The sequence below is a fragment of the Phycodurus eques genome, chromosome 21 (genome assembly GCF_024500275.1).
Source record: "Phycodurus eques isolate BA_2022a chromosome 21, UOR_Pequ_1.1, whole genome shotgun sequence".
NCBI lineage: Eukaryota > Metazoa > Chordata > Actinopteri > Syngnathiformes > Syngnathidae > Phycodurus > Phycodurus eques.
In genome coordinates this window covers 834,430-851,118 of record NC_084545.1, presented here as the reverse complement: position 1 = coordinate 851,118, position 16,689 = coordinate 834,430, and the positions used below count along the sequence as shown (strand labels likewise).

The window sequence follows — 16,689 nt, the reverse complement described above, 5'->3', positions numbered from 1 at the left end:
TCTCTCTTGACAGTTCTTCTCATCCTGTTCTCATCCCTCTATCTCTTTGTATGAATTATATTTTTATCCCATGCAGCCAGGCAGCTTGTCTTTGATTTTTTTTTTTTTTTGGGGGGGGGGGCCTTTGTGCCAGCCACCTCTTGCCCTCTTTCCATATTGTGGCTTATGCTAATCACAGAGAGAATTAGAGAACATAGACGTGCGCAGATCTCCAGTGATGGAAAGGAACAAAGTACAAATACTTAGTTACTGTACTTAAGTAGATTTTTCAGGTATCTTTGATTTACTTGAGAATGTGTTTTTCTGACAACTTTGTGCTTTTACACATTTGAAAACGGATATCTGTACGTTCTACTCCTTCCTTTGTCAAAATAAGCTTTTTTCAACTTCCGTGATGTAAAAAGACGTAGATTTAGAGAGTGAATGTCAACTGTGGTTCAAATCATGATTGATTGAGATCTTCGGATCATATACTGAAAGTCGGGGGGGGGTTTGGGGACAGGAACAGTAGTGACATGGAGTAAAAATCTGGAAAACTGAAATTGCACTCTCTCTCTAAAATTCAATACTGCCATCAGTCTTTGAATGTTTTCAGCAGTTACCGTCAAATATGTGTAACATATTTAGAAACAAACCACTGAATTCACTTCTTTTTTTTTTTCTTGAACTTTTTTCTGTAAAACAGAGGGACGAGAACCTTTGTAGGCCTCGTGACGAGGTGAGCCAACACTGACTCACCTCTGCGGCTTTCACGGTGAAGCTTGGCGGGGTCTTCGTAGTCGCCCCCCCAGTTGCACTCCACAGGCATGGAGATGGGCCTGAGCCTGCCTGCAAGCAGCCGCCATTCACAGTGAGAGCCTCATCCTGCGTTCTCAGCCTCGTGATTGTTTTTGTCGAGTGGCTCGATTCAGACAAATGAGAACGAACTCGTTGCCCTGATCCAATACTACTCATAAGTGCTTACCATATGTTGGCGTGGTGCAGTAAACTGGCTCGTCCTCTTCTCGCCGCCGGGATTCTTGATCCAGGAACGAGTTCGGCGAATCTGATCTCTTGGTCACGCCGCCGTGGCCGCGAGATGCCTCGTCTCCGGGAAAGGTGACTGTCTCGTCTCTGCAGCAACAGTGCAAAAAGAGCGTGAAAGGAAACATTATGGATAATTTACTATTCCAGTTTGCAAATAGATTTATCCCCCCCGTTCATCAGAATCAGAATCATCTTTATTTGCCAAGTATGTCCAAAACACACAAGGAATTTGTCTCCGGTAGTTGGAGCCGCTCTAGTACAACAGACAGTCAATTTACAGAACACTTTGGAGACATAAAGACATTGACAAAAAACAATTGTGCAAAAAGATGCAGAGTCCTCTAGCACTTAGAGCAGTTCGAATGACTAATATTGCAATAGTCCGGTGCAATGACCATTGTGCAAAGGGCGCTGAGACTTCAAGGAGTGTATGCGGTATAAAGCGACGAGTAGTGCGATCATCTGGGACAATGTTGGTTGTGCAAATGTTACAGATACTCCTCAATCAGTTTGCAAATGGAGCAGATGCTACTCTGGCATGAGTGGCCAGTATATGCAAATAGTGCAGCATGGCGAGACAACTACAGTGAGTGCACGAGTCATACATAATTGGCCCCACAGAAATGTGACAACGAACTCAAGTCAAAAGATTGCCAGCTTGTTGTAATGGAATGACAGGTTAGGTGTTTAAGAAGTTGATCGCAAGAGGGAAGAAGCTGTTGGAATGTCTACTAGTTCTAGTTCGCGTTGATCGGTAGCGCCGACCTGAGGGAAGTAGCTGGAAGAGCCGGTGACCGGGGTGCAGACAGTCCGAGAGGATTTTGCACGCCCTTGTCTTAGTTCTGGCAGCGTGCAAGTCCTCAAGGGTGGGTAGGGGGGTACCGACAATCCTTTCAGCAGTTTTGATTGTCCGTTGCAGTCGGAGTTTGTCCTTTTTTGTCGCAGCACCAAACCAGACTGTGATGGAAGAACACAGGACCGATTCGATGACCGCTGTGTAGAACTGTCTCAGCAGCTCCGGTGGCAGGCCGTGCTTTCTCAGAAGCCGCAGGAAGTACATCCTCTGCTGGGCCTTTTTGAGGACGAAGTTGATGTTGGTCGCCCACTTCAGGTCCTGAGAGATTGTAATTCCCAGGAACTTGAAGGTCTCGACGGTTGACACAAGGCAGCTGGACAACGTGAGGGGCAGCTGTGGCGAAGGATGCCTCCTGAAGTCCACGATCATCTCTACAGTCTTGAGCGTGTTCAGCTCCAGGTTTTGTCGGCCGCACCGCAGCTCTGGCCGCTCCGCTTCCTGTCGATATGCAGACTCGTCACCGTCCTCGATGAGGCCGATGATAGTGGTGTCATCTGCAAACTTCAGGAGCTTGACAGTCGGGTTCGCTGAGGTGCAGTCGTTCGTGTAGAGAGAGAAGAGCAGCGGAGAGAGGACGCAACCTTGGGGCGCCCCAGTGCTGATGCTGCGTGTGGATGAGGTGGCCTCCCCCAGCCTGACCTGCCCGTCAGAAAGCTGTAAATCCACTGGCAGATGGGACGCTGAGCTGGAGAAGCTTGGTTGAAAGGAGTTCAGGGATGATGGTGTTGAACGCTGAGCTGAAGTCCACGAACAGGATCCTCGCGTAGGTCCCTGCACTGTCGAGGTGTTCTAGGATGAAGTGCAGTCCCATGTTGACTGCATCATCCGCAGACCTGTTCGCTTTGTAGGCAAACTGCAGGGGGTCCAGCAGGGGACCTGTGACATTCTTGAGGTGGTCCAGCACGAGACGTTCAAAGGACTTCATGACCACAGATGTCAAAGCGACAGGCCTGTAGTCATTCAGACCCGAGATTGCAGGTTTCTTGGGGACTGGAACGATGGTGGAGCGTTTGAAACAGAATGGAACTTTGCATATTTCCAAAGATCTGTTGAAGATCTGAGTGAAGACTGGAGCGAGCTGGTCCGCGCAGACTTTGAGGCAGGATGCGGACACATGCTCCGGGCCTGCCGCTTTGTTAATCTTCTGTTGTTTGAAGATGCGTCTCACATCCTGTTCATGGATGGTTAACGCAGAAGTCAGAGGTGCGGTTGTGGTCGCGGGTGCGGCCGGGTGGGTGTGTGGTGTGAAACTGTCCTTTTCAAATCTGCAGTAGAAGGTATTCAAGTCGTTGGCTAGTGTGCTATTGTTCTCAGCTTGGGGGGATCGTCGCTTGGAATTAGTCAGCGATTGGAATGCATGCCAGACTGATTTAGGGTCGTTCGCGCTAAACTGTTTTTCCAACTTTGCTGCATAGATCCTCTTTGCAATATTAATTTCTTTAGTCAGCTGGTTTCTAGCTCGATTATACAGGACCCTGTCCCCGCTCTGATATGCGTCCTCCTTAGCTTGGCGGAGCTGCTTAAGTTTAGCAGTGAACCACGGCTTGTTGTTGTTGAATGTCCGAAATGATTTTGTTGGTACACAAACCTCTTCACAGAAACTGATATAGGATGTGACAGTGTCCGTATATTCATCCAGGCTGCCGGCTGAATTTTCAAAGACACTCCAGTCTGTGCAGTCTAAACAGCTTTGAAGTTCCATCTTGGCTTCATTGGTCCACTTTTTGACTGTTTTCACTGTAGGCTTCGCACATTTAAGTTCTTGCCTGTACGTCGGTACTAAGTGAATTAAGCAGTGATCAGACGAGCCCAGGGCTGCACGAGGTATAGCACGGTATGCGTTTTTTACCGTAGTGTAGCAGTGGTCTAAAGTATTATTTTCCCTGGTAGGACAGTCAATGTGCTGCTTGTATTTAGGGAGTTCGTGGTTGAGTTTAGCTTTGTTAAAGTCCCCGAGAATAATGAGGGGTGAGTCCGGGTGGTTTTTTTTCCAATTTCGTTGACTTGTTCGGCGAGCGTTAGCAATGCGGCGTTCGTGTTAGCGTGAGGCGTAATATAGACTCCAGCCAGTATGAACGATGCAAACTCACGTGGCGAGTAGAATGGTTTACAGTTCAAAAACAGCGACTCCAAATGCGGGCTGCAGTGTGTGCCGAGCACCGTGACGTCCGTACAACATTTTTCGTTGATATGGAGGCATATCCCGCCGCCCTTCGTTTTCCCCGATGATTCCATGTCGCGGTCCGCTCGATGTATGTTGAAGCCGGGAAGCGTGACGGCGCCATCGGGTACGGCGTCGCAAAGCCAGGTCTCCGTGAAGCACATGGCCGCGGAACGTCCGAAGTCTTTACTAGTCTTTAACAGAAGATGAAGCTCGTCCATTTTGTTGGGTAGGGAGCGTACATTCGCGAGGTGGATCGACGGGAACGCCAATCTGTGTCCTTTCTTGCGGAGTTTCACCTGAATGCCGGCTCGTTTCCCTCTGTGGCGCCGCTTCCGCCTCCGTGCGCCGAAAACCGCGGACGCCGCTCCGGTGAGTAACTCGGGGCAAAAACTGAGCGGACTTTCGAAAGTTGGTGACAGAAAGTCCGGAGTGGCCTCCTTGATGGTTAGCAGGTCTCCCCTTGTGTAAGTGAGTCGTGTAAGGTCTCCAAAGACGGACGAAAAACACAAAAACAAAGACAATACTAGAGTGCGCGTTACCGAGGCGACCACACTGGTAGGCGCCAGCTCATCGTTTGTTTGTTCATTGTGGGAGTTGCGTTCCAGACCCAGCTGCGATAGGTGAAAATCAACGTCAACTGCTGACCTGAACCGAAAACGATGACAAAAGCTTTTTTTTTTTTTTTCTATCCCCCCTTGCTTTCCTTTATAAAAAATCTAAATCAATCCAGCGCCACTCCTGGGTGATGAGGATTAATCGAGTGGATGTTGTAAATAGTTGTAAGTACTTCGTTTATCCTTCGTGTATTCTGATAAAATAATGTCAGTGACGTTATATTAGGACACCTAGGAACTCTTAAAGTGTCAGAGAAAAAACAATACAGCAATTGTCTGTTAAAAGATGATGCATAACAACAAACAGTACCCAAAATATTATTCCTTAACAGACCTGGGCGTGTATGGCTCCATGGGTGGAGGTGGAATGTAAAGGTCCTGGAGGGCGGAGGTCTTGGTGGGGGTGCCCGATGGTGTGGCCGAGCTGCTGCCCGGGCTTCTGGTTGGCTGGAAAAAGGAAAACGAAAAGTTAATATTTGGAAAAAGATCACACAGTGCTGAAAACGATGTTTGAAGGACCTCTGATGCAAGGGTTCGAACTTTCATTTGTGGGTGCACAATTGGCTGGATTTTGATATTCTAACTTAACCTGTACCGTTTTATTCAGGCTCGTAATTCCTGGTTTCTCGCCATCACCTTTGTGGGTAGTGAAAACATGGCGCTCTGCAGTTTAATGGGGTGGATTTGCAGATTGCTGTAAACGCCACGTAAACAATGTTGGGCAAGGTGTAAATCAACCCACAAGTAGTCAAGGACAAAGTCATGAATTTAAGATAAATATGCTTTCGAAGGAGTTGAAAAAGTAAAATAGTTTTACCCCTCCCACATGATTTAAACACATTAAAGCACGCTTTAAACTCATTGTAAATGTATTTGAACACATAAAAAAAAAATGCCTTTACGCAGCAGGGGCTGGTAAAGTGGCGTCACGTGTGATTTCGGCGAGTCTGCATCTGAGTGTCTGGGTGTGCGCGATGGCCAACAGCAGCTCCTACGTGGTTGTGCTCATAGTGTTCGTTTTACTGTACTCCTGGCTTTCAATCGGCGGCTGAAAAGTGCCTTGGAACGTTCCACAAAAAAATCTACGGTATTGCGGTGGGCGTGAATGCTGAACCGCAGTATAGCGGGGGAACTCTGTACCGTGGTTCCTTAACTTTGCAAGTTGAATTTGTTCCATGACCAAGCTCCTAACTTTTACGTTCTAGTTGTTTGGTTTTTCAGGATTGGGAAATACTTGGATGGGATACTAAAACCAGCCGGCTAACAGAGAGCGGTATTGCGTTAGCGTGTGTAATCCGAGTTAATTAGGAATTTACATGTGCTAATTCACGACAACAGTGGGAATGTCAATGGACGGTTGCGCATCGGCCTCCTCATTCCCTCTGGTGTGAATCATTCGGCAAACAAAGCCAGCGCTCTGACCTAATTACACACATTGGCTGAGGCGCGTGCAGGCCCCTGCGGTACCAAAGTGGGCCAACGCGCCGTTTTAATAAAGTCTATAAAAGGTAGAGAACGCGCGTGCGTCCTACCTGCAGGGCCAGCGGCTTCCAGCGCATGTTCTTGAGCAGTGCCGGGGCCGAGCTGAGCGTGCTCTGCGGGCGCTTCTTCAGCGTCAGGGACACCACGCCCTTGTCGGCCCGCAGAGAGCCCACCAGGTTGCGGAGCTGCCAGCCCACCTGCGGAAGGCGCGGAGAGACACGGGGCGGCTTTGCGTGAGGCGGAATTGCGAGTCGTGATGCTTGATGATTGGAGGTGGAGAGACTATCTATAGAACTTACTTATATAATCTACCCTCCGTTTGACTAGATAATCACTGGCTGCACGATCGAATGAAATCCAATAAAAAAAAATTCTGCCTTTGCAAAGTCAATAATGTTTTGTTTACAGTTAATCTTTATTCCTCATGTCCCAATTCAGTCCTTTGTAGGCTCCTTTAAATGCTATGTTGTTTCTTCGGGGTAATTATTTTGGGGTTTTTTTTCATATAAATATGCACTGTTATTTTATTTTCTTCAACTTTGTCAACATTACTGTTAAAATATTAACATTGAGGCACCGCGAATCAAAATGCAAGCAGATAATCTCCAAAGGCGAGTCATTCTTATTTGAAGCCACCCATTTGGAAAGCGCTTTTGTATTGGATCCCGGTTCCTTTTGGCTCTTCAGTGTACATCTCTCCACATTGTAAAGACCCACAATGAGCTTCTCGAATTCTTTTGAACTTTTTTTTTTTTTTTTTTTTTACATCGACTCCCCACACCAACCCCAGACACAAACGTGTGCGTGCGTTGCACAAAACCTCACCACAGTCTGGTGATTGACTTGAATGACTTCATCTCCCGCGTGGATCTTCTTACAGCGGTCGGCCGGAGACTACAAGCCCGCAAGGAGCCGCAGAAAAGACAAAAACGTGTGAGTCGACACCGGCGAGAGTATGGATCGTCGCTTGGCACGAGCGAGAACGTTAACGGCACTCATGCACTCCGATGTCACCGCTATGCTGCCTAATATGACGTCAGCTCGGCGATATTCTTGGAAACGGGTTACTAGATCCCTCAACGTCTGGCGCGCGGCCACAGACACACATTGCTCGATTCATTTATTGGCTGTTCGATGTTATCTGTTTTATTGATGCATCAGAGAGATTCTCACCCCCTCCGTCGTCCCCGTGATCACATGAAGACCGTCAGTAGGTCGACTTGATGTACATTCCCTGATGAAAGAGTCAACCATTTGGACTTCTCATGATAATAATGCTCACTTCGACCGACCGATTGATAGAGCACATTGTGTTGTTCTGGTATAGCAAACAATTCATTCGAATTGTTTTTTGTTGAATTGCTGCATCAGAAACTGTCACGGTTACCAGGCCGTCGGAGGCTTTGACGTTGGTGAGGTGGACCAGCTCCAGGTGGGTCGACTGAGACACCAGCGGATCCGACGACACGCACACGATGTGCTCGCACACCCCGGACAGAGTCTTGCACTGAAGCGTACAAAATGACAGGTCAGAAGACTTTAGCCCGTTATGGAGTTATCATGAACATCTGGATGTGTTGCTGTTCTGTTTGTTAAAGTAGCAGTTGTTTAGCGTTAAGTGTTATAATGGCCATAACATCGATGCTCATTCCCATTAGCATGTTTATGGTGTTTCATATGATATATTAGCATTAAGCTAGCATACTTTTGTTTGACTCTTGTGGTGTTTACATGTACAATCCTAATCTTCATCTTGTATCTACTTTTAAACCCGGACGATTCAATATGTCGTTCATTCATACAAGGCCCGGACAGCCTTGAAAACGCTTGGATCTTAATGTTCCAATTTTGTTTTGCTTTAATTCTGGATAAAGTGCTTGAAATCATAAAATGCACAGTATCTCGCAGCAATGACTAAATCACTTTTTTTTTTCCCAAGGGCGAAGTGTGCTTAATGTACATGAATGTGTTACCCTTTTAATCTTTCGTTGACTGCCTCTGCTCTTATGAATAATGTTTTTTACAGCATAGTTCCTCTTTAAATGTGTTGTGACAAAGTAAAATAAGGAAATAATAATGAGTATGCACTCAAAACAATGAAACTGACATTAAAGACATTTTAAATATGGATTTAATAACGAGTATGCTTTGGCATTATTTAAACTGTTCATGTCAAGCAGTCTCATTTTGTTAGACAAATATTAAATGAATCTAGCAAATTACAATTGTGGGTATTATTTTCTTATCGAAACCAAACCAATGAATATCGAAAGTGCTTGAAGATATGCACGAACCCTCGAAAGGTATATTCAATTTTCACATCTTCTTTCTTTGCAAAATACATGCATTTATCACTTCAAATGAAAGAAAAGGCATCTTTCCATGTCACTAAATCAGCAGATTTCTCTTTTCAAAACTTTTTCTATTTTCTGGGTTTACTTAAATGTGAAGCTGGAGCAAACAAGCCACAGCTGGCCAAGAATGGCAGACTCACCACATGCAAGATTTTATTCTCCGTCTCAAACACCGTACAGTCCTGTAGGGCACACAAATGTTCAAGAATGTGAACGTGGCGCGCGTCCACACGACGACAACACACCAGCATATGCCGTCTGCGCCTTGCCTTAGTGAACCCTTCACCTGCGCGCTGGCAAATAAAAACAGTCCCACGCAAACGCACTAACGGACAGGTTTGTCTTTTATTCATAAGCACATCAATCCCCAAAGACACACTGCAAGCACACAAACAGCAAAAGCAGTTTGTCCAAATGCATTTGTTGTTGTCATTTAACTGTGAGTTAAGCTCTTGTGTGGACCTGGCTCAAACAACTGCCCTTACACGCGGGGTCAGAGGTCAAGTTTTTTTTGTTCACCAAGCTTGTATAAGCAAAGTCTGCCATCAGCATTACCACTTCGTCGTCTTTCAACCCGTGAGGGAGAAAAGGCTGATAAACACAACAGCAACACACTATAAAAGCTGACAGCACACACACACACACACACACACGAACGATTTCACCAACCTGCTGCACAATGGTGGTGAGCTCCAGGCAGAGCTGGATGACATTATTTCGGGTTACCGAGTAGTCTGCCACCGCAGCGAAAGGAGACCTGCAGAGAAGCAGATAACGCTCTTCAAAATGTTCCCGCTGCGTTTGATCATGTGCACACGGGGACGAGAAAAGGGCGCGACAAAACGTGCACAACATACACTCACGAGACACCTGATTAGGTACACCCCCACAGTCTAAAGTAGCCAGTATCAAAGTGGTTAACATTTCAAGATCGCAAGATAGCTCAGCTTTGAGCATTGAAAGCATTAGCACTATTTTGGTTACTATATCTCGGTACCTGAGAAAGATCCACATTTTTAATACCTTGCATGAAGCTCAAAAGAGTGCAGACCACCCCCTCAGTTCAGTTGTATTTAACTTTAAGGTACAATACATTTGCTTGTGCCTTTTAGAAGCCTTTATTTTTCAAACATTTATTCGTGACAAAAATGTTCAATGCATTGTTCAAACTGTACATAACGTTACTGTGGCTCACAATAATACTGCTTGGTGCTACTCAATGTAAAAAGCTTGAGCACCACTGACTAAGTCACCACAGTAGGAACATAACGCCGTCGTAAATTAAGGAGCCCCTGTTTAGACATTTAATGCATGTAAAAATCGGCATCAACTCGACGCCAATGCTTGTCCCAAATGTATGTGTGTTATTTTATCACCACAGCTAGCTATCTGAGAATGCCGATTGGCTCCTTCCAGGCCAATTTCTATTCCGAGACGAGTCTCAGGTGCGCGATGAACAATGAAGCTCACGCGCAGTTCTGGGTGGACGCAGATCAATGGGTCGTCCTGTTCTTTGAAACGCAACAAATTATCGGCCGCACGCTGTCTGCTTGTCGTCTCCCTCCTGGATTTAGACGCCAGCAGTTTCCGTAAACAGCAAAAAATGAAATAAAAAAGGCCCATAGTCACAGTGTGTCCTCCACTTGAATTAGCACATTCAAGAAGTTAAAGTGTGCTACTGACTGCAGTGGTACATTAAAACAACAATTAAAACCAATAAAACAAACAGTGACATCGTTAGAAACAATAAAAACACTCAAACAATGGCAGAGACACACTTCACTGCTCTGGAGACCCAGAATTTCCCATTGGACCGCCGTCCCTCACACATTCGGCAAGTCTGCGGCTCGTGTGCCATGTGGGTCATCGCTATTGAGGTTGCGTGCTATATATACACTCAGAACCGAAGGCTACACAGCCTGTCGGCTAACCGTCGGATCACCAAAACTCAGTTTTGGGGCATGTTGAGACCCCCCCCCACCCCCACCCCCCCAAAAATAGATTCCTTCGTGAAATAATCATTATATACACAGAGATTATTTTGCACTGACTGGTATTCAGGCCCAAATAAAAAAAACAAAAACAAAAAAACACAGCACTTGTCTTGCTAGCGCATGTCCCCTTGGATCCCATTAGATTAAGATCCCAGTAAGGGTATTTTACATGAATGGGTTAGGTGTCTATCAGGTCTGGTTGCTATGGCAATAGTCCACATTCTCACTAGCTTTATTTACGAGAAGGGGCTTGTACGCCTAAGTTAATTCAATTTGAACACATGAGGTATTGCACCATTGAAATCGCATTAACGGTGACGACCGTCAGCGAGTCGGCCCGTAAAAAAGCAGCGAAAATCCTCCCACGCACTGTGACGTCCCGTTAATAATTCATAGGCAGGTGCGCGCTAATGTGCACATAAAGAGAGAATTGATGAACTGTGATTTTTTTTTTTTTTTTTTTTCCTTTCACTCCCTGACAGATGCAACAACCATTTTTTTTGCCTCGTGCACAGTGTGTCAACCGGACGACGGCATGACGCACAAGCCTGGAAATGATTAACTGGGAGAGGAGCCTGCCCACATACAGTAAGGTGTCAAGTAAGCTTTTGCCTTCCTTCATTGATTGTCTGACTTCCACTTTCGCAAACCGATACGGAGGCCTTGGTGCCGTATGAAAGCGTCTGCTGTGCAGCAACATTAAAGTCGTGTCGGTAATCGAGAGCTGCGAGCCGCTTTTCTCAATCCCCCTGCTGCCGTTTTACACTTGCATCTTTGTCACGTGGGCGGCCGCCTGTGCACTTGCATAAGTGTGTGTCAGTGCAGGCAGATGTGGGTGTGTGTGTGTGTGTGTGTGTGTTAGTATGTGGGTGTTTCTCTGTGAGCGGTCCATTTGTGTTGTGTGTGTGTGTGTGTGTGTGTCGGGCCCCGAGGACACAAGTGGGCGTCTGGCATTTGGAGACCTTTGGTTTGTGTGTCTGTTGTTGTGTGGAGTCAAGATTAAATAAAGTGACAGTGAGGACGAGGAAGAGATGGTGGCATTAAATCAATCTTAACCTCATGTTGCTGAGCAAGAGCGTGATTTGCAGTGACAGTATCAGGGTGACTCTGATTGGACGCACACTGGGAAAGGCAAAAACTCCACTCCACGATATAGTGAGTTTGCCGTTTTGTAAGTGCTGCTCGATTGTCAAGGGATCTGTTTTTTCGTTTTTTTTTTTTAATGGGTTTTTACTGCAGGCAAGTCTGACTTTAGAGTGGTGCGGCCGATATGCAGCGTAATAAAATGCAAGAAAAAGAGGCAGAGAAGGTCCCCTATTTAGCTCCAGTAATAGTTTGTATGAATGTGTTGCTGCTCCATGTGTCCCAAAGTAGCAGTTGTTTGAAGGTTTATAATGACCGTACCATTGATGCTAATTCCCATTAGCCCAACTATGGCTTTTTCGCCTTATATGTTATAGCCTTAAGCTAGCGGAATTTTCTTAACAAAAGTTAGCTTAAGTATACAGTGTTTAATTCTCTTCTGAAAGTAATTTCCAACTGACGGTGAGAAATAAACAGCTTGACGCGAGAACGCTCTCTGCCTCTTATGATTGTTTTTTTTTTTTTTTTTGGGGGGGGCAAAGCTTTTTTTTTGTTTTGTGTTTTTCACTGGGTACTCTTCCTGAGACAGCCCACATATTTTTATCCGTACTTGTGACTGGCAGTGGGGCACTGACCAGGAATTGAACCTGTACAGTCTGTGGGAAAGGCAGCAGCATGTACTATGTACTATCCTTCCACTGTGAATTATCACTATACTACTAAGGAGTACTTTAAAAAGTGTGTGGGAGGCCTAATATATATTGTGAGTTGGTATCCACTGCTATAAATGGGGGTTCACTGTATCCTTCAAGTATTAGTAAAAAGTATAACAGGTGTCTGAGGTCGGTCTGACTCTCACCTGTCGAGCCACGCTAGCAGGCTCTTGGCAGCAGTGATGAGGTCGACCACGGAGGTAAGCAGGTCGTTGGGGAGCCGCCGTGACGTCCTGCTCTCTGATTGGCTGCTGCGACGCCGACCCGAAATGAAGTTCTGCAGGTTTTTGGCCGAGGCACCCAGCTTGTGGGCCAGAGTTCTGACGCTCTCCGTCTCCAGGCCGGAATTCTGTTTAATGCACAAAGATAGCCACCGTTTTATTTATGGTATAACTGTCCAGTGATGGTTATTAGACGCTATATTTTACAGCAGACATTATGCATTTTTCTATCACAATAAAACGGTTCCAAAGTGTCTTAATTTAATCAAAATACCCCGAGGATTTTATAAAAAAAAAAAAAAAAAAAAAAAAAAAAAAAAAGAGCTTTCTGAAATTAGCTGTTTTTAGGCAAAGGAGCCAGCCTTCTTCCCTGTCCATATACTGCTGGGTCAATGACAAGTCCAGCTTCTGTTGCCATGACGACCAACATCTCGCCAGCAAGTGTATGCTTAACAGTGGGTTGTGAGTGCACGTGTAAGGGCAGGCCTGATATTTCCAGCAAGTGTGCTGTCGTCTTGCCGGCAAGTGTACACGTAAGAGTTGGCATTATCTCGCCGACAAGTGTGTGTGTGTGTGTGTGTGTGTGTGTGTGTGTGCGCGCGTGTGTGTGTGTGTGTGTTTGCATGCGTGTATGTGTAATAGTGGGCCAGTTCTCGTGTGTGCGTTCTGGCCGGTGTTTGGCTCTGTCCTCCTCTGCCTCATAGCGAGTTTCCTGAAAATGGTTTCATTAAAATGTCTTCTTTCCTTTTGTATTATTTTCTATTCATTTATCTCATTAAGTAATTGGTTAGATAGATTATAATTATTTACAATAGATTTATTGTTCATTCATCTTCCGTTCCACTTCTCCTCACAAGGGTCCGCGGGCTGCTGGAGCCTATCCAAGCCATCTTCGGGCGGGAGGCGGGGTACCCCCTGAACCGGTCGCCACCCAATCGCAGGGCACATAGAAACAAACAACCACCTACACTCCCATTCACACCTACGGGCAATTTAGAGTCTTCAATTAACCTACCATGCATGTTTTTGGGATGTGGGAGTACCCAGTACCCAGAGAAAAGCCACGCAGGCACGGGGAGAACATGCAAACTCCACACAGGCGGGGCCGGGATTTGAACCCCGGTCCTCAGAACTGTGAGGCAGATGTGCTAACCGTGCCGCTAGATTTATTGTAAATTATCTAAATAAAAAACATTAATCAAATGAACAATTTTACATAACATTTTATTTTCTGTACTTATTTGATTAAATGTCTGTTTAAGCTGAAAGAGAGAGTGAGTAATTGATACATTAATTGTAATAAAATGAATTGTAAAAAGGAAAATCAATTATTTTATGAAAATAATTTTGTTAACATATTATACACACTAATTTTTTCTTTTCTCTCTCTTTTTTTTTTGGACCTACAAAGGTCCGTTTTAAAAAAAACAAATGTGTGCCTTGAGCCAAAGGCTTTCCGAGCCGGGCATCAGACACATTACCAGTGCGCAGAGCAGGTCGACGGCCTCCAGTATGAGCTCCTGGTGTCCGATGCGGGACACACCCAGGTCCTCCAGCTCGGCGTGGCTGATTCGCAGCAGCCTCTCGCCGCACACGCCGCCGCGCTCAAACACACACACGTACTGCTGCAGGCAGTCGTCCAAGCCTGCAACACACACGCGCACACACACAGAGTTAAGTACAGTACAGTGTTCGTTTCTTGGCCTTTTAGTAGGGACTGAACTAGTGAGGGACATCATGAGCTCTGACTCCAGTTCTGATCGGCCATTTACAATGCTGTTAGTGTGCGTGTCTGCTCCATGCTCTCTGCAAGTGTTTTCATTTTATATTTGTCTGTTTGGCTAGTCGTCTTGTTCAACAATTTTGTCCCCCCCCCCCCACCCCCCTACTTCATACGAGTTATCTGTCAGTAAAAGTTTGGCTCGCAACACACACAAACCAAACCAAAAAAAATAAAAAAAGAAAAACTGGAAAAGTTGGAAAAAAACTTTAATTGGGGCACTCTTAAGTCAAGGCACGACTGTACATTTGTTTAGCCTCACGGAAAACAACAAAGGTCAAGCTGCAGTTTGTTGTACCACTCACAAACATCTTGAAAATGAAATGTTTTCTTATGTGACCTATTGTGAGGCTCCCTCGCTCTCAAATTGTGCGCGTGTGCGTGCGTGCAGTTGTGCGGAGACGCTTTGCTGACCGAGCTGCTGTGCTGCGCTGCCAAAACAATGAATGTATCCAGCCCCTGACCTCGGAGCAAACACGCCCGGTGGACGGCAAGTACGCACATACACGCCCATAAACACACACGCATGCATGCACGCACTCTTTCTGTGAAGGAGCAAGCATTGATTTCCCCTGCTGCTCCAAGCCCGAGCTCCATAACACACTCATCTGTCAGAACCCCTCCAAGCCAGATGCAAAGACAAGGAAGGAAAGAGCGGGGAAGAAAATTCATAAAGCTGCTGTTAAATTGCAAACGCGCTTACACACACAGACACACACGCACACCATATCACACAAACAGTAACACACACACCCTTATGGACATTTGACAGATAAGAAAATAACCTAAGTATGATATTCTTTCTGTCACGTACGTGGTTAGGGCGAGGGAGAGTAACGCAAGGCGAGAACATGGTGGACTCCAATTGCAGGAGTGCGGGAGTCTCAAAATAATAAAAGTCCCACAACAGATACCAATCAAATCAAAGTAACAAAGAAACACTCGAATACCTAAAACTGGAAACAAACTATGACCTGTGAGTAAGACGTGGAACAGAAAGGGAAAATGACACCTGACAATGACATACCGCAACGATAAAGACAACTGGCGACTATGACATGGCAAAGACATGTGACAACGACAACGAACCGACAAGAACTGAAAGAAACCAGGGAACTAAATACGAACAGATTGACGAGACGACGAGGAACACCTGGACAAGACACCAGTGGCTGGAGAGAGCCGATTGGTCGACACAAAGTAGACGAGAACAGGTGGACACAACAACTTAATGAGCACACGACAAACATGGAACACAGGAAAACATGGGACAAAACTAAACACAACCCAAACCAAAACACAGACCATGACACTTTCACTGTTTAGAGTTCATTGTTTAAAACAAATGTTAAAAAATGTTGTATTTTTGGGGGGGTGCTGAAACTGCAGATTTAATTTGCATCAACCCTGCATTCATTTCAATGGGGAAAGATGATTTGAGTGTTTTGCATTAAGATCTTGGTCATTAAAGACGTTTCTCAAGGCACTACTGGATTTTGATTGCTGTAATTGTCCAAACCAGGTCAAATTTGACCCGTACAGGAGGTAAGGGTTCAGCAAAGTAGCTCGTGTTTTTTTTTTTTTTTTTCCAGCCACCTTCGCTGCTATTTTTAATGCACTCCCAGCGAGTGTTTTATTGAGTGTTAATAGCGCCTCCCAGTAGACGTGAAGCCGATTAAAACAATGTTGGCTCTCACGGGCACAGAGTGTTACTCTGCTGCTGAAAGAGGCTCACAAGCAGAAGGCATAGTAGGGGAGCGAAGATGCACTCCGCGGCCAAAGTCGGCCTCGTAATCGACGTCGGTTATTGCGACGGCGCGAATGCCCCTGAATACCGATGAAGCAAATTGTGAGCGGCGTCGCTGAGTGCACACATGCCCACGTTCGGAGTGGAACGCACATAAATATACAATGGCAGCACGGCAATCACACAAAAGGTTCCCGTAGAGATTTACTTCTATGTCGTAGCCAGAATTGTGTTCATTCAAAGGTTACTGTCAATGAGTGCTCAGGGGAGTTTAGTGGAGGAAATCAACCTCAGATGCACAAGGCGAGGTTCATTTTTGCCCATTCTTGTCCGTTCACATTGGGGCCCAAGTCGGCTCTCAGTACAATTTAGTCGTAAATTGTCAGTTATAATGGCTGTACAAAGCAAGAAAGAAATAACACGATAGACAAAGAAGTTCACAACAAACACAAAGGGGGTAAATAAATAAAGGCTAAGGAATGCTAAAAAAAATAATGCAAAACACCACAGACAGGCTGACAGAAATTAGCATAAATATTAGGGTAATGCTAAACCTTCCAACAACACAGAGAAGCAGAGCATAAAACAATACGTCTCTGCCTCTCAAAAGCTGTGCTGTAATAACCCAAAAGATATTGCGGGGGGTTCAACATAT

General features: G+C 45.6%; 1 protein-coding gene across 1 annotated transcript in view; it reads right to left on the bottom strand.

Annotated features, from left to right (window-relative positions):
- cnksr2a (connector enhancer of kinase suppressor of Ras 2a) overlaps positions 1 to 16,689 on the bottom strand; it is a 39,552-nt gene that overhangs the window by 19,318 nt on the left and 3,545 nt on the right. The window contains 12 exon segments of the mRNA XM_061666851.1: positions 739 to 828; positions 965 to 1,113; positions 4,995 to 5,107; positions 6,193 to 6,339; positions 6,968 to 7,036; positions 7,316 to 7,351; positions 7,353 to 7,376; positions 7,530 to 7,649; positions 8,637 to 8,678; positions 9,166 to 9,253; positions 12,433 to 12,635; positions 13,989 to 14,152. Of these exon segments, the coding sequence (XP_061522835.1) occupies positions 739 to 828; positions 965 to 1,113; positions 4,995 to 5,107; positions 6,193 to 6,339; positions 6,968 to 7,036; positions 7,316 to 7,351; positions 7,353 to 7,376; positions 7,530 to 7,649; positions 8,637 to 8,678; positions 9,166 to 9,253; positions 12,433 to 12,635; positions 13,989 to 14,152 (1,245 nt within the window).